This window comes from Budorcas taxicolor, chromosome 7 (genome assembly GCF_023091745.1).
Source record: "Budorcas taxicolor isolate Tak-1 chromosome 7, Takin1.1, whole genome shotgun sequence".
In the NCBI taxonomy this organism is placed as follows: domain Eukaryota; kingdom Metazoa; phylum Chordata; class Mammalia; order Artiodactyla; family Bovidae; genus Budorcas; species Budorcas taxicolor.
Window position 1 is genome coordinate 72430276 of NC_068916.1, and position 19209 is coordinate 72449484.

Below are 19209 nucleotides of genomic sequence, written 5' to 3' on the forward strand. Positions count from 1 at the left end.
GTGATATGGTTAATAAGGTCATACAATTTGTTAATGGGACATAACATTTTCAGGAAATGGTCAATGGAGACTACCATCCTCAGTCATATCTGAGGCCAACATAACTCTATTACCAAATCTTGACAAAGACATTTCCAAAAATGCAAAATTATAGTTCACTATCCCGATGGAGCAAAACTCTTTAAAACAATTAGTAAGTCACAATCAATAACATAAAATGACAATTCATTATGATCAAGTAATACTTATCCCAGGAGTGTAAGGTTGGCTTACTATTCAAATCAATTAATCAATCCACCAAAATACTACAATGAAGGGAAAAATACATGACCATCCACTGAAGGGCTACTTAGTCTTCATTTTTAGTAAGACTGAGAAGGAGCCGGCTAATGGTTGAAACTCAGTTTCTTTATGAAATGATATACTTTAAATTCTGAGAGCTTCTAGCTTAATGAAACACATGCATTCCATTTTTCCTTCCTGTTACTTGTTTTCATAATTTGAGAAGGTAGTGAAAGTTTGAGTGTAAAACTGAACAGATTTCCCTAAATGTAGCAAGTGATAAATATGGTTTGAATTGGCTGTTCCTTATTCATCTAAACATTCATCTATCCATCTACCCATCCATTATTTAACAAATACTTCTTGGGTTTGGAATGCTTTGCACAGAATGATTTAAAAAAATAAATAAACACATAGCTCACCTCACAGAGTTTACAGTCAATAAAGAAAAGCAGACACTGATTGTAAAATAACACAAATAGGTACTACAACTGCAACAACTGCTATGAAGAACACGACAGATGTTTTGAGATGGGGAAACGAGAGAAGGTGACCCTAAAAAATGAAATCTAACTTTAGATTTGAAAGATGACTAGACGTTAGCTAAGCAAAGAATGGAGGAAAAGGATTCCAGGCAAAAAGAACAGCAACTAAAAAGTCCTAAGGCTACTGGAAAACGGTACAGATACAGTGACTTCTTTCTTTGGAGCTCAGGTAAAGCTGAAGAGCCCTGACTGCTCACTTCTCCCTAATACTTCTTCCATCCTGCAGTCATCAAGAGGTAATTACCACCAACTCAATGTGATTTGCAAGAATACAATAATTACTAACTCATCTTCTTTGAGAAAATGTGTGACAGTCCAGGAAAGAATTCTTCAAACAGAAACTTTTATTCTCTGACCTTCTCTTCCTGCATTCCATAGCCAAAACAAAAGAAAAAATATTAATTTCTTTATTTATGTGGATATTTTAGACAATAGTTTTCTATGTAGCATATTGAGCTTTAGAAATTGTTCTCAGATATTTTTGAGTTAGAGTTACAGATGCCCATAATGGTTAACCAAAAAAAAAAGAAAAACCTTAAACTATTAGAAATAAGGTCTGCAAAAGTAATACTTTTGATTTGCTATGTAAGGAAGCAGAGGACCAAACTGAGTCTAAGCAAATCCCATCCACTCTTCTGGCGTTGAGGCTGGATCCTGGCCCACTGGGACTTTAATATGTGAGAGCCGAGTGATTAGGGGGACTGAAGATTTCTTACTGCTCTAGAATATCATTGATTTCATACTTAGCAAAAGAGAATTGGGCAGATTATCTGTTTTTTTTCCTTTCTTTCGGGAAAACCTGATTAAACATTCTCATGGTCTCATACTCCTCAGAAAAGAGAACTGGTTACAATAAGAATTACAACCCCCTTTTGCTTACGATAAATCTTTTTGATGGCTCTTGAACAAGTCTTTTATTTTTACACAATTTCTTCGAATTCTTTTTATGGTTTTCCAAACCCAATCCTAGTAAGATACCAGTAAGTATGTGTTTAATTGAATATCAGTTACAGTTTGAAGCTGTGTTCATAAACCTGTATTGTTTTTAGTAACTAAATGAATAAGTACCACGACCATGGTTAAACTATCAGACCCTGCAATTCGACTTTAGGGATTAAATGAACTCCAATCTCACCACTTTTGGATGTGTGTTTTAAATTCTTTAGTCCAGTTTCTGAATCTGTAAAATGGGGATAACATTACAGTTGACCAAAGGGCTGTTGTTAAGATTAAATGAAATTATTAATGTATAAGGCTTAACTAATGTATAAGGCTTAACTAAAAGAATCCACTAAAAGAAACAAAATGACATTTCAAGCAGTAGTTGTTAGCATTACATTGCATATATTTCTTCAAATCGTAAAAGGGTTTTTTTTTTTTTTTACACTTTAAGGAACATTTTGCTAATACATCTTCACACTAGAAAATTGCAGCCACTTAGCAAGACCTTTATTTACTTAAAAGTACTAGGGAAAAAAAGGGGAATTGGAAAAATATATACATGTAACAACTTTTTTGCATATATAAGTAATTTATAATACTCTCTATCTTCTCATATATTAAGTGATTCTGATACAATTGCAATTCAAAATAGCCACAATTATTCAACTCAATGCCAGTTCAATCTCATTTTTCCCATTTCTGTGCACCAACCTTTGTCATTTGGCTGCAAATTTGATTAAGTTTGGACTTGAGCAATACTTTATGTCGGAGGCTTATATACAAACAAAATGTTTCAGAACATATATCCATAATAATTATTTTTAAAGGTGATAAAAAAGCATTTGAAATAAATTAATCTAACAATGAGTGGCTTGCTTTTAGTGAGAAATAAATCTTTTAAAAAATCTTCTGTTTATCAGAAAAAAAGAGAAAGCCACTAGCATTGGTTTAAGAGGTTGTTGATATATTTATGAATATTATAATATTAATACTAAGTTATACTTAACCAATAGGATATAAAACTTCCCTTAACAGGGACTGAATGGGACTAGAACTTCCTATTTTAATATAGTTTAATGTAATGTCCAGTTTCATCACTAGCGATCATTTGACTTCCACATCATCTTTTTTGTATTTTTAAAGCAGATACAGCTTATGCTTATAGAGAATAAGGTCCCTGGGGATGGACTGTCTGAGACTGAATCCTGATTCCATGCTTCAGTGTGACCTGTGTTTAATCTCTTATTCTCAAAAGGTTGGCATAAAAAAATGAGACAATGAATGCAAGGCACTCAGTACTTAGTAAATGCTCAACAAATTTTATGTATTTATCTGTCTATCTATCCCTGGTAGTCAATTCTGCTGGTAAAAAATCCACCCGCAATGCAGGAGACCCTGGTTTGATTCCTGGGTTGGGAAGATGCCTTGAAGAAGGGATACTCTACCCACTCCAGTATTCTTGGGCTTCCGTGGTAGCTCAGATGATAAAGAATTCAACTGCAATTTGGGAGACTTGGGTTTGATACCTAGGTTGAGAATATCCCCTGGAGGAGGGCATGGCAACCCACTTCAGTACTCTTGCCTGGAGAATCCCCATGGACAGAGGTGCCTGGTGGATTACAGTCCATGGGTCCCAAACAGCTGGACATGACCGAGCAACTAAGCACGCACACACCTATCAAAAATGGCCACAGAGCAATTCATACTTTCATTTAAGTAGCCCAAAATCAATGCCAAATGGCTAGGGAGCAAGGAGGGTGATAAACCCCAATAGGGGAGCAGATATATCTGGGAATTCCTACATCCACTATTTTGTTTTGGGAGGATCTAGATTTAGAATAAGCTTTGGTGAAATAAATGAATCAAATTAGTGAAGGATTTCTTGACTACCTGTCATTTGCAAAGAAATCTAAGAGATAAAAGATGGCATAAAATGTAACCCCTCCTTCAAGAAGCATAGCAATCAAGGTTCTTAGATGCAAGCAACAGAAACTGACTTAGGTTAAATAGAAAGGCATTTATTAATATTAAACTGATAATATTAACAGCTTATAGAAGATCAGAAATGTAGGTGTGGGAGCTATGAAATCAAGAACAATGTCCAAAATCATACAGCAGAACCAATTCAGTTATCAATGCCACCCCCATGGTACATTGACACACGTCCTTGAGATGGGTTTCCAATTCAACGTTATATAATTGGTAGTGTCGTGGTCTTGCACCTACCTTCTAGTTGCAAGGGAAGCTTAGACAATGAGTTTTCGGCATTATTTTGGCTTTTGTTATGGGAGCTGGGCTCTGTCTCAAAATGTAGAGGATTCTTCAAACATAGTATTCAGATATGAGGCAGTCAAAGCAATAACAAATGTCTACTGAAAGCATATAATTTAGTAGGTAGGATTCATTAAGAACGGAATCATTACAAATAAATCATTTATAGGACAAAGAGAAATGTATTAATATTGTTATGCTTATAAACAAGGAAACATGTATAGTGACTAGAGATATGGGCTCTAAAATCAGGCATGCATGCATGTGTTCTCAGTCATGTCTGACTCTGCGACTCTGAGGGCTGCAGTCCCCCAGGTTCCTCTGTCTATGGAATTTTCTAGTGAAGAATATTGGAGTGGGTTGCCATTTCATAACTGACCCAGGGATCAAACCCACGTCTCTTGTGTCTCCTGCATTTGCAGGTGGATTCTTTCCTACTGCACCACCTGGGAAACCCTCAAAATCAGGCATGCTGCTGCTAAGTCACTTCAGTTGTGTCTGACTCTGTGCGACCCCATAGACGGCAGCCCATCAGGATCCCATGTGCCTGCGATTCTCCAGGCAAGAACACTGGAGTGGGTTGCCATTTCCTTCTCCAATGCATGAAAGTGAAAAGTGAAAGTGAAGTCGCTCAGTTGTATCCGAACTCAGCAACCCCATGGACTGCAGCCCACCAAACTCCTTCATCCATGGGATTTTCCAGGCAGCAAAATCAGGCATATCTGGGCTCAAATCTCTGCTTAGCCACACTGTTCAATTCTGGATACTAACTTACTATATTCTCCAGGATGACTTCTGTCTATAGTTCTAAATATGATCTAGGCTCTGCCAATCAGATACACATGCTAGAGACTTGAATTCAGAAATTAACTTTGTAGAGAGAGGTATGACATGAAATGGCTATCTTAATAGCATAGCCTGAGAGGCAGCGTGGTTTTGGTCTAGCAGCCATAACAGTGGCCCACTGACTCAGTTCAGTTCAGTCGCTCCGTCATGTTCGACTCTTTGCAACCCCATGAACTGCAGCACACCAGGCCTCCCTGTCCATCACCAACTCCCAGATTTTACCCAAACTCATGTCCATTGAGTTGGTGATGCCCTCCAACCATCTTATCCTCTGTCATCCCTTTCTCCTCCTGCCTTTAATCTTTCCCAGCATCAGACTCTCTTCCAATGAGTCAGCACTTCACATCAGGTGGCCAAGTATTGGAGTTTCAACTTCAACATCAGTCCCTCCAATGAACACCCAGGACTGATCTTCTTTACAATGGACTGGTTGGATCTCTTTGCTGTCCAAGGGACTCTCAAGAGTCTTCTCCAACACCACAGTTCAAAAGCATTAATTCTTTAGCACTCAGCTTTCTTTATAGTCCAACTATCACATGACTACTAGAAAAACCATAGCCTTGATTAGACGGACCTTTGTTGGCAAAGTAATGTCTCTACTTTTCAATATGCTATCTAGGTTGTTCATAACTTTCCTTCCAAGGAGCAAGCATCTTTTAATTTCATGGCTACAGTCACCATCTGCAGTGATTTTGGAGCCCAAAAAAATAAAGTCTGACACTGTTTCCACTGTTTCCCCATCTATTTCCCATGAAGTGATGGGACCAGATGCCATGATCTTCGTTTTCTGAATGCTGAGTTTTAAGCCAACTTTTTCACTCTCCTCTTTCACTTTCATTAAGAGGCTCTTTAGTTCTTCTTCACTTTCTGCCATAAGGGTGGTGTCATCTGCATATCGGATGTTATTGATATTTCTCCCGGCAATCTTGATTCCAGCTTGTGCTTCATCCAGCCTAGTGTTTCTCATGATGTACTCTGCATGTAAGTTAAATAAGCAGGGTTACAATATACAGCCTTGACGTACTCCTTTTCCTATTTGGAACCAGTCTGTTGCTCCATGTCCAGTTCTAAGTGTTGCTTCCTGACTTGCATATAGGTTTCTCAAGAGGCAGGTTAGGTGGTCTGGTATTCCCATCTCTTTCAGAATTTTCCACAGTTTATTGTGATCCACACAGTCAAAGGTTTTGGCATAGTCAATAAAGCAGAAATAGATGTTTTTCTGGAAATCTTGCTTTTTCCATGATCCAGTGGATGTTGGCAATTTGATCTCTGATTCTTCTGCCTTTTCTAAAACAGGCTTGAACATCGGGAAGTTCATGGTTCACAGATTGCTGAAGCCTGGCTTGGAGAATTTTGAGCATTATTTTACTAGCATGTGAGATGAGTACAATTGTGCAGTAGTTTGAGCATTCTATGGTATTGCCTTTCTTTGGGATTGGAATGAAAACTGACCTTTTCTAGTCCTGTGGCCACTGCTGAGTTTCCCAAATTTACTGGCATGTTGAGTGCAACACTTTCACAGCATCATCTTTTAGGATTTGAAATAGCTCAACTGGAATTCCATCACCTCCACTAGCTTTGTTCATAGTGATGCTTCCTAAGGCCCACTTAGACTTAACATTCCAGGATGTCTGGCTCTAGGTGAGTGATCACACCATTGTGATTATCTGGGTCATGAAGACTGACTCAGTAGGAGTCACACTATCCTGGCAGGAGCAGAAGATGCCTTGCCAATGCAGGGCTGAGCTGTGATTTTGGGAACCATAGCCTAGAGTCTGTTTCTTTATTCCTTCCAAGAATTCTGTGAGCGAAATAAATCTCCTACTTAAAGCAGATACATGAGATTTTATATTTTCTTCAATTAGACTTTTACCTGATTATCTGTGTGGCCTTTATAAATTACACAACCTCCTCAAGGCATCATGTCCTCATTTGTAAATAGGAAATAGTACTAGCAGCTGCTACATGAGAGATTTGGGGGAGATCATATCTGATGCTGGGAAAGACTGAAGGCAGGAGGAGAAAGGGACAACAGAGGATGAGATGGTTGGATGGCATCACCGACTTGATGAACATGAGTTTGAGCAATCTCCAGGAGTTGGTGATGGACAGGGAAGCCTGGTGTGCTGCAGTCCATGGCATCTCAAAGAATTGGACACAACTGAGTGACTGAACTGACTGGCTGACTAATGTCTGTATATACACAAAATCATATCTGGCACAAAGTAAGCATTTAATAAATGGCAGTTACCATTACAGATGATGGTGATGATGAAGACAAAAAATATAATAATCATCGTACCAGCCACAGTGGAAATGGGCTAAGGGATAGACGATAGGCTCTGGAGGCTACTGTGAATAGAGAGGCATTCGATTTGCAGTGCTGAAAGCCTACTGAAAGGAACATGTCTTCAACTGCTAACATTGGGAGCCAGGTGGAGGATGTGAGAAAAGTCAGTGTGAACTGCAATTCATTGGGCTTCAGCTATCAAACAAACACCACATTGAGTCTTCTGGAAATGCTTCAGTGAAAGTCTGTGGGTGTATTTATGCCTCTGGCTTCTGATGTTCACATCAGGTTTCACAAAGTGCTTTCAAGCCTTCACTAAAAATGCTAAGAAAGTCACCAAATTTTCACTTAATTAGGATCAAGTATAAAATGAAGCTCAGCCAAGAAAAGAGAGTTTTTGGAAGATAACAGCCTTGTTGGTACCTCTCCTGAACCTATGGGCTTCCCTAGTAGCTCAGATGGTAAAGCATTTGCCTGTAGTGCAGGAGACCTGGGTTCAATTCCTGGGTTGGGAAGATCCCCTGGAGAAGGAAATGGAAACCCACTCCAGTATCCTTGCCTGGAAAATCCCATGGACAGAGAAGCCTGGCAGGCTGTAATCCATGGGGTCACAAAGAGTAGGACATGACTGACTAACACACAGCTCCTGAGCATAAAGGAAAACCAAGTTAACAAGTCTGTACCCCTACTACCTTCCCTCCAGGAGGTTTGCTACAGAAAGATTTGTCATATACAGAGTGCACTGAAACTGCACTTTTTACTCTAATGGATAATCTCAAAGCAAGAAGTAAATGAGCAGTAGAAACATTAAAGAAGGTGGCCTTGACTCTCAGGGAGGTAAATATCATACAATGTTAGTTTCTGAGCAAAGTGTTATCCAACACTCAATGTCCTGAGGGACTCTGGAACTTATTTAGTTTTTAAGGAAATGTTTCACATTTACCAACCCATAATGAGAATCAATTTGCTTGTAATTGCTCCTTGCTGTTCTTTGAGTTTCAAGCTGAGCCTGGGCCAACGCATGCCTAAATTCACAGTTGTGCATGGTCAGAGGGGTGAGCCACTCTTGGGCTCTGAGCTCATTTAATTAGTAAGTCAGGTTAATACAGTTGAGGGATGGAAGCCAGGGAATTCATATATTATTTATACTTTCAATGTTACTGAGCAAAAATCTAATAAGGCATTGTGTCTACTGCTAAAATGTTTCTCTTTCAATCCTCTGGATCTTAAAACTCTAAATTACTCTAAATTACAAAGGTACCTGTTGATTCATGTGGCAGTCTTGATCACTGCCAGGGTAATCCAAATAGTCTAGCCACACCTTTGGGCGAGCAGGTATAAGTACACATTGTTATTGCTGTTGTTTCATCACCAAGTCATATACGACTCTTTGCAACTCCATTGGATCATAGCCCGCCAAGCTCCCCTGTCCATGGGATTTTTCAGGCAAAAATACAGGAGTGGGCTGCCATTTCCATATCCCCAGAGGATCATCCCTGCCCATGGATCAAACCCATGTGTCCAATGTTGGCAGGTATTGGCAGGCATATTGTTTTACTGCTGAGCCACTAGGGAAGCTCACTATGTACACACACACATACTCATAAACTGCTTTACACTGTATGCCATGGGAAAACAGTCTAACGGTGTGCTCAGGAAAATGAACCAAGCAGGAAGATTTTCACCAGTGAGACTGACAGATACTAATTTGATAATATTTAATTTTGCTTCTTTTTGGTTTGTTCACTTAGGAATAATAAAATAATGGATTCCTTTGCAATTAGAGGAAGATATTTCTTATACTTCTTCAATTCTAATGCACTTGATGTTCCTTTTATACTTTAGAATTTTTGAAATCAGTATATATTACTAAGAGGTGAATACATTCAATGTAGAATTTTAGTATTCTTATTACTGTAGCAGTGAATCTTACAACTGATTGTATTTAAGAGAAGAAAAACAGTCATTTGTCAGATACTGATATCTTACAAAAACAGATATCCTGAATGGTTGTAATATTGGCTCAAAGGCTGACCTATAATCTATACAATACTTCTAATATTCCTTAAGTATTAAGTTCTTTTTGCTTTTAATTCATTCATTTTCCACCAGGAAAAATGCCCATATTACTTGCAAGTTGCACAAGATGTCACCATGAACATAAACCAAGTGTTAAGAAAACTCTCATCCATCAACTGGAAGTTTAAATGTCCATCAACAGAGGAATGGGTAAAGAAGATATGCCACATATATACAATGGAATTTACTTGGCCATAAGGAATTAAATAATGTCATTTGCAGCAGTATAGATGGACCTAGAGTCTATAATACTAAAGGAAGCAAGTCAGAAAGAGAAAGACAAACACCACATCATATCACTTATATCTGGAGACTAAAATATGACAAATGAACTTATCTGTGAAACAGAAACAGACTCACAGACAGCGAACAGACTTGTGGTTGTCAAGAGGTAGGCAGGTAGGGAGGGAGGGATTGGGACTTTGAGACAAGCAGAGGCAAAATATTATATACAGAATGGATAAACAGAATCCTACTGTATAACATGGGAGCTCTATTTAATATCCTGTAACAACCCATAATGGAAAAGAATAAGAAAAATAACATATATACATATATATGTATTACTGAAGCATTTTGCTATAGAGCAGAAATTAATAAAACATTTTAAATCAACTATACTTCAATAAAATAAATTTGAAAAACAGATGCACCCTTAATATCCAAGTCACTATTCTTCTAATGGTGGACGAATTGGAAGGGCAGAAGCCTTCAAGTCCAGATATACATGAAGGTCACGATAATATCTGCATAATGTGTCAGAGTCTATATACACATCCTGGTACTTTTCTGTGGTCACATGGAACTGATAATTGTTAGATGAAGTTCACATCTACCAAGGTACCTCCAGACCATAAGGACTGGAAGACAAATCCTACACTTCCCCAGCACAACATGAAATTTAAGAAAATACAAAAATAGGACAGTAATTCGAATTAAATTTATATCCAATGACACCATGGAGGAGCATCTGTAATGTTCTTTGCTTTCCCCTTGAAAAAAATTATGACTAAGTCTCACTGGAATGTCATAAGGATATTTTTCTAATGTGAAATAATTTGAAGATCACCTAAAATACTTGTTAGCGTCATTATTTAACACCGCTATCTGCCCAGACACAGATACATGTTCATGTATATTGTCTTCTGTGTGATGCTTCTTAGAGCATTAATAAGATTGATCAAAAGCCCCAAGGGGGTTCTAGATTTATTTATAATGATGGAAAATGTGGGGGTCTTAGATTTATTCTTCTCAGACACAACTGTAAAATGTATTCTTGTGAGGAAAATCTAAGAAAAGAAATAACATGGCAACAGACTATCAAGAAAACACACACATCATTTTACTTAAAATCTTAGCAGGGATGTGATTTTCATCTTTCCTAAACAGCATTGCTCCCAGAGGTATATGCATATGAGATCTGCATCTTCACATAAACCAGTGATGTCCTAACTGTCCTTTAACTAAAGTCCTGCATGTTTTTGCTGATGACAAATAAACATCAACCCAAAGTTCTTTTGAAATAATCTAATCCCACCACTTGCCCAATGCAAGAATTCCTTCTTTCCTAGAAAATGGTTTTACAGCACATGGCAATCTACCAGATTTTTTTTATCAGCTGCAATTGTTAAGAGCTTCTTACATACACACACACACACACACACACACACACACACACACACACACACACACACACACACTTCAGTAAAAAGAAAAAAAAGAAAAAAGCCTTTTGGCATCTTTTACCATTAGTCTAGTTTTGCCCTTAGGGCAGACATCATTTGGTCTTTTAAGCGGACAGTCTGTGGTGACTGGAAAATAGCTATCTGTGTAAACACTGCTATCCTTTCTCTCCTAGCTTCCCTTCCTCAGGGGAAACAGGCCTCTCCTCTACTTTTTTCTGCTACTGGTTCTTCAAACTCCATGGTTTATGTGTCACTCATAGTTGGTTTTCTGGTTGTTAAATATCCTTCTTAAAATGCCATGCCTCTAATTGAGCATAATATTCCAGGCATAATTTAATAATGATAATAATGATGCTGTAATGAGAACAGCTGCTACTGATGGAAAAACCAGGACTAAACATTGCATAAAGATCTCCGTTTTGATTATTTCATCACAACAAGGTATCAAAATATTATACAGATGAGAAATCATGGCTTAAAAAAGTTAAGTGCCCTGATTAAGAGCTTGAGGAACCATACCAGACAGCACTTAGATTCAGTGAATGTCCTCTCATCCACCATCCCCCAAGAGCTCAAAACCCTATCTGAGCACCATTTCCTACATGACAGGTATTTTAAACCTACTGACATAAGGTGTCACTAATTTTCACTTTAGGAGTGGAGAAACACAATGCTCTCTTTTTTCTCTAAGTTCTTAATTCTATATGTGTATCTACTGAAATAGATATAGATATACTGAAATAGACCAGCGCACAGCTTAACCTGGATCCAAAATATAACCACTTGGAGATGGATTTCTCCTTTTTATTTGACAATTAAGTTTCACTGCCTACATGGTGATAAATATTATTAGGCCCCATTTGGTTCAGCAAATCCAATTAGTTCTACAGAGCTTCTCCACCTCTCTAAATTTAAGAAAAGTTGGAACGTAAGCACAGACTATCCTGACCTTCTAGATTCCTCAGCACTTTATTTCGGGGCTTGCCTTAATTTTCCTTTAAGATCTTAAAGAACTAAATATTTCATCTTGGTATGACTTTTCACTAATGTGGTTTTTATATTCACATATGTATTTAAACAGTAACTATCTTCCTCATGATAAAGGGGAGCAGAGATACTGTCTTTGTTGTTCACCAGTACGTTTTAAGAGTTTATTGCAATAATACCTGGTAAATAATTACTGCTCAAGTAATACTTAATGAATGAAGAAATTATTGAGTAGAAACAAGCATGAATGCATTAACAATAAACTCATTCCTAATACTCTCCTACTCCAAGCCTCCCGGAATCAAGTTATATCCTTCTCTCTGGAATGGAGCCAACATATTAATTACTGATAAGGAGACAGGTGATAGTCATTTAGTAATACAACTATTAGGCTCATTAGCATTTGAGAGAGGAAGGAAGGGAAGTAAGGAGAAGAGGAGAGGGAGAGAAAGAGCAGATAAGTATCTAGAGTTTGCTTAACAGAAAGAAAAAATAAATTAAGTGAAATGTCAGGCATCAACTTCAAAGTTAGTTGTCTAAGAGATAGGATCCTAAACCTGTTTCAATAAGATTGGTTAACTACCTACTTATAATAACATCTTGTAAATTACTAATATAACACTATGTCTTATTCTCTATAGCAAAGATTTGCTACCTGATGAAATATGAATGCACTCCAATTTTTCATAAGAACAGACTGCTCAGTTTTTAAAATAGGGATCTTCCTGTTAATCTAGTTCATACAAAATCTAGTTACCACATCACTACAGATTAATTGTGCCAATCATTAAGTGCATAAACAAGGGCAAATCACTTTACGTCCTCTAGTCTCTTTCTGTAGTTGTAAAGATAGAAATCGTAATACATACCTTATAGACTTTAAACTAAAATGCTCACAGGTGACAAAGAAGATTATTATATAATGATAAAGGTGTCAATTTATCAAGGAGATACAACAACTGTAAATATATATGCAACATCACAGCACCTTAATATATAAAGGAAATACTAACAAAACTAAAAGGAGAAATAAACAGGAATACAATAATAGCTGTGGACTTCAATTCCCCACTGTTAACAATGGAGAGATCATCCAGACTGAGAATCAATAATGAAAGAGTAGTTTTGAACAATACTATAGAACAAATGGAACTAACAGACATACAGGACAGTCCACCTGACAGCAACAGGATACAGCTTCTTCTCAAGCATGCACAGAACATTTTCCAATATAGATTATATGCTAGGTCACAAAACAAGTCTAACAAATTCAATAAGACAGAAATTATATCAAGCATCTTTTTCAACCACAATGGTATGAAACTAGAAATCAGTAACAGGAAACTCACACACATGAAAATAGAACAACTCAATCTTAAACAATTAATTTATCAAATAACAAACCAAAAGAGAAATAAAACATTTCTTGAGGTAAATGAAATAGAAACACAACATAACAAACTTATGGAATGCAACAAAAGCAATTCCAAAAGGAAAGTTTGTAGCTATAAACACATGCATGAATAAAAAAAATAAAGTTCTCAAATAAACTACCTTGAAGAATCAGGAAAAGAAGAAAAAAACTAGGCTCAAAGTTGGCACTATAGAGAACAGTATACCATGAAAAGAAAACAATTGAAATGAAAAAACTAGCAAGATTAAGTCGGAGAAGGCAATGGCACCCCACTCCAGTACTCTTGCCTGGAAAATCCAATGGACGGAGGAGCCTAGTAGGCTGCACTCCATGGGGTTGCTAAGAGTCAGGCACGACTGAGCAACTTCACTTTCACTTTTCACTTTCATGCATTGGAGAAGGAAATGGCAACCCACTCCAGTGTTCTTGCCTGGAGAATCCCAGGGACAGAGGAGCCTAGGAGGCTGCTGTCTATGAGGTCGCACAGAGTCGGACATGACTGAAGCGACTTAGCAGCAGCAGCAGCAAGATTAGGAGCTGGGTATTTGAAAAGATTAAAGAATTGACAACTGTTAACTAGACTAATCCAGAAAAAATGAGAAAGGGCAAAAATAAACAAAATGATTAATGAAAAAGACATTCCAGCTAATAACAAAAAATAAAAAGGTTGATGAGACCACTATGAACAACTGTATGCCAATAAATTCAACCTTGCCAGTAAGTTAAATAACCTAGAAGAAATGGACACATTACTAGACACATAGTTTACTAAGACTGAATCATGAAGAAATAGAAAATAAAAACAAACCAATTATTAGTCAGAAGATCAAATCAGCATTGAAAAACTTCCCAACAAAAGCCCAGAAGCAAATGCTTTCACTGGTGAATTTTACCAAGCATTTAAAGAAGAATTAATGCAAATTATTCTCAAACTCCTCCAAAAAATTAAAGAGAAAGGAATGCTCCCAAACTTATTTTACAAGGCCAGGATTACCCTGACACCAATGCTAGATAAGGATACTGCAAGAAAAGAAAACTACAGGCTAATACTCTTGATATTTATAGATGCAAAAATCCTCAAAAGAATAATAGTAAATGAAATTCAACAGCCCACTGGAAAAATCATACACCATAAGCAAGTAGGATTCATCTCTGGGATACAAGGATGTTTCAGCATATGCAAATCAAAATGAAAGATAAAAATCATATGATTAACTCAACAGATACAGAAAAAGCATTTCAAAAAAAATCAACATTTTTTTTCATGATAAAAACCTTTATCAAATTAGGTTAGAAGGTATGTATCTCAACATAATAAAGGCCATTATATAATAAGCTCACAGTTCATATCATACTCAATGACAAAAGGATGAAACCTTTTCCTCTAAGATCAGAAATATGGGGTCCACACTCACCACTCCTATTCAAAACAGTACTAGTAGTCCCAGTCATAGCAATCAAGAAAGAGAAAAAGAAATAAAAGATATCAGAATTAGAAAGAAGAAAAATGTCTCTAATTGCAGGTGACATGATATTTCACATAGAAAACCTTGAAGATATCAAAAAAGTTGCAAGAAAACAAATTCAATAAAGCTGCAGTACACAAAATTAACATAAAAAATCAGCTGCAATTTTATACACTAACAATGAACTAACAGAAAATGAAATTAAGAAAATAATTCTATTTGCAATAGCATCAAAAACACAATACTTAGAAATATAGAATGTTTAATCAAGGACATTAAAAATCTGCATAATGAAATCCGTAAGACACTGATAAAAGAAACTAAAGTAGGTGAAAATAAATGGAAAGATATTCTATGTTCATGAGTCAGAAGAATTAGTATTGTTAAAATGTCCACTACCCAAAGCCATCTGTAAGTTCAATGCATCACTTACCAAAATTCCACTGAAGTTTTTACAGAAATAGAACAAACAATCCTAAAATTTATACGGAATGACAGAAGGTCCTGAGTAGCTAAAACAATCTTGAATAAGAATAAAAAAACTGAAGATATCATACTTCTGATTTTAAACTATACTATTAAGCTATAGTAATCAAAACAGAATGGGTCTGTCATGAAAACACACATAGACCAATGGAACAGAACTGAGAGTCCAGAAATAAACCCTCAGATTTATGGCCAGCTAATATCTGACAAGGGAGTTAAGAACAATCAATAGAGAAAAGTCTCAGTCAAAAAATGGTGCTGGGAAAACTGGAAAACCCATGCAAAATAATTTATATCACGGAAATGCAAATCAAAACCACAATGAATAACCACCTCACACCTGCCAGAATAATTGTCTTAAAAAAAGACAAGAGATAAGTGCTAGCTAGCTAGAATGTGAAGACTAGGGAATCTTCTGCACTAACCATGAGAATGTAAATTAGTATAGTCACTATGGAAAACAGCATGGATGTTCCTCAAAAAATTAAAAGCAGACCTACCATATGATCCAGTAATCCTGCTTCTGGGTACATATCCAAAAGAAATTAAAGCACTATTAAGAGGTTCCTGCACGCACAGGTTCATTACGGCATTCTTTGCAATAGACAAGACATGAAGTCAACCTAAATGTCCATTGTTGGGATGAATGGATAAAGAAAAGATGTCACACACATACACAATGAAGTATTATTCTTCTATAAAAAGGAAATCCTGCCGCTTGTGACAACATGAATGAACCATGAGGGCATTAGGTTAAGGGAAATAAGTCAGAGAAAGACCAGTTTTGTATGATCTTACTTACATGTGGAATCTAAAAAGAACTCATGGAAACAGTTAAAAAGTACAAACTTTCAGTTATAAGGTGAATAAGATCAGAATGGTGACTATAGCTAATAAGGCTGTACTATGTACTTAAACTTGCTAAGACAGTAAATATTAGAAGTTCTTCACACACACACACACACACACACCCCTTATAACTATTTAAACAATGACTGTGTTAAATAACCTCACAGTGGTGATCATTTTGTAATATATACACATAACAAATTATTACATGATACATCTTAAGCTCACATAATGTCACATGTCAATTATATCAATTGACAATATGTCAATTACTTCTCAAAAAAGTTGAAAACATCTCCATTATTTATCAGGGTAATTGTGAATTGAAATAAGATAGGTAAAAGCCCCTCTATAAAACTTAAACTTTCTAAAAGTCTAAGGAATTATCATGTTAATTTTAAATATTCATGTCACAACTACACGACGTGGAACACATGCGTGTTGACTGCATTATTTATTAGGCATCACCAGTATTTTTTAAAATAAAAAGACCTTGTTTACTTACCCATGAGGGTTGTGAAAGGTGCAAATGAAATAATATCAGTACAAATGCTTTAATCATGTACATTATGATTATTTAAAATATCAGTCAAATTCTACCACAAAACATGCTCTCACCACAAAAATTCATTACTAGTACACAGCAACAAAATTTTTTGAAATTATCCTTACATCAACTATTTGAAGCAACCAAAGAATCAGAACTTTGAGGAACACTATTCTCTAAACTGTATCATAAGTTATGAAAACACAATGCCATTTGAAAGATATCTACATAACAAATGATCAAAATCCCAGAGACCAATTTCATTAAATAGCTCCTTGTAGCAAAGATTTAATGTAAAAACAATGATGATTTGGAAATACAAGTATGAAATCAGGCTTTCAAAAAGTACATGTAAATTTAATTATCCCTCGAAGTTATTTTTTGAAATGGGCAAAAATACCAGGAATGTGTCATAAATGCTGTATTTCTGCTCAAAGCAGTGATTTAGAGTTGCACAGCTTGCCAAGGCTTGACTTCCTCCGAAAGGCAGAGGGTATAAGGAAAGTAGTCAAGCTGCTCATTATTTAGAATGCTGGATATAAAATCATCAGCTTCCAATTGTTTGATAGGATGAAATATAAAAACACCACAAAAAATTGGCAGAGAAAAAAAGATTCAAAGTCCTACTCCACCTTAAATGGCCTCACTGTGTGACCTCTGAAATGGTAATGGGTTATGAAATCAATGTTTTAGCCTACACAAAAGTGTAGGTAGCTGAATTGTCAAGAAGGATGCTGAAAATGTGGCCTAGAAAAAGCACCAACACTCTAAACAGGTCAGCACAGAAAACATAATACACATATGCATCAAACTTGCTCATCATATAGCCTTCAGCAAGAATATAAAATACATTTTAGACACGGAAAATAGTTTCTCAAAACAGAAAACAACCCACCGAGCCACAATGTATGAACACATTAACTAATTCAGAGGCCACCTTTACTCTGCACTTGCAGAGAATGTTTGTAAAAGGCAAAGATAATTAGGGCATCTTGTATCATCCTGCCATCTCCACCTATTTTCCCAAGGCTGTTGCAGCTCTCTGTCCCAATTCCATATAATAAATGCCCGAAATAACCATTAGTCTCCATTCAGACTCTTAGCATTTCCCTTTAATTGCTAGATTACTGCTTCCCTACACTTCTCTCCTGGAATTTAAGGATGAGATGAAGAGGGTAGCAGCATCATTGAAGGAAGACACTGCCAGTGCCTCCCTCCACCAAATTTGCCATCCTAGCACAAACCTAGCAGGACTGTGGTCTGAACATGAAAGAGAGTAGGAAATCTATGCCCAAGGAGAACCCTGAACCCAAGCGCAGTCTAGCTGGATTCTCAGAAAAACTTACAACTTTCAATTTCCAAGGTGCAGTTTTGTTCATCCAGTGGGTACCGCCTCAGGTCCATCATGCATGCAGCTGTGGTTGTGATTCTAGAAAAGAAATATCAGTGATACATGGTGTTAGCTGGTCCATGACTGAGCTGGAAAAATTAAGTCCCAAAGGAGATGGCACTGGGTCTCAAGGAGCCTGATTTAGCCTAATCTCTAACAAAAAGAGTGCTACAACTTTGGAAAATCATTTTCCCTGGTGGGCCTCATGATGCTTTGTAAATTAAACAGAGTGTACTAAATCAGTATTCTCCCAAGATTTGGTCCATTGCCTACCTGGTACCCCAAATCACCTGGAAGCATTTATTAAACAGGCAGTTTCTATTCTCCGGAAGCTCTTGTGATGGAATGGGGCCATCCCAGGACTCTATTTTACAAGCACGACAGGTGACTGAGAAAATCAATGTGGCTCTCAGTCTTCCACTCATGTTTGTTTTCTCCTTCTTTTCTCAAGATCTTAAAATCAAATTTCCCAACAATCTCAGCTTTGGTCCATCATTTTTGACATTTCTATACAGAGTGTAGTGCTTTGCAAGTGTGTTACTATAATACACAATAAGCCTTTCATCTGTCACCCAATTTGGTCTGTCCTGAATAATCTTTCTCATAGCCTTTTAGAGAGTTTTCTCCTATTGGCTGGAAGGATTATTTATCTAAAACAGACAGTACCTTTATAATTTATCAGGGAGAGATGTATATGTCTCCAGTGTCTTTATATTTCTCTGTCATCATTTTTCACTAACCTGTCTTTTCACTAATAGAAGACCTACTAGAAAGAGCCAAAAAACAGTTCTAAGTGATTATCAGTATGCTTTCTGATCAATAAGGCAGCATAATGTTATGAAAAATCACACTTTAAAACACAACAGACAAAGGTATGAATCCTAACTCTGCCTCATTAACACTGAGATACACGTCAAGATGGTCAATATCTCCTAACCAACCTTAGTTTCTTTGTCTGTAAAAAGGGGGCATTTTAATAACAATAATAATTACCTAACAGTTTCTGGATGAAGTAATATAATAATTTATGTAAAGAATATAAAAGAGTACCTACCCATAACAGCCCTTTACATCTGGTAAACAAAACCAAGTGGGAAAACTGGTGTTAAAGTTGATGAACTTTGGCATAG

At 36.7% G+C, this 19209-nt stretch overlaps 1 protein-coding gene across 1 annotated transcript in view; it reads right to left on the reverse strand.

Moving 5' to 3' along the window:
- The window catches only part of GABRB2 (gamma-aminobutyric acid type A receptor subunit beta2), a 301134-nt gene that overhangs the window by 117034 nt on the left and 164891 nt on the right, over positions 1 to 19209 (reverse strand). Inside the window, exon 5 of the mRNA XM_052643868.1 lies at positions 18036 to 18118. Within this exon, the coding sequence (XP_052499828.1) occupies positions 18036 to 18118 (83 nt within the window). The remainder of the gene's footprint in view (positions 1 to 18035; positions 18119 to 19209) is intronic.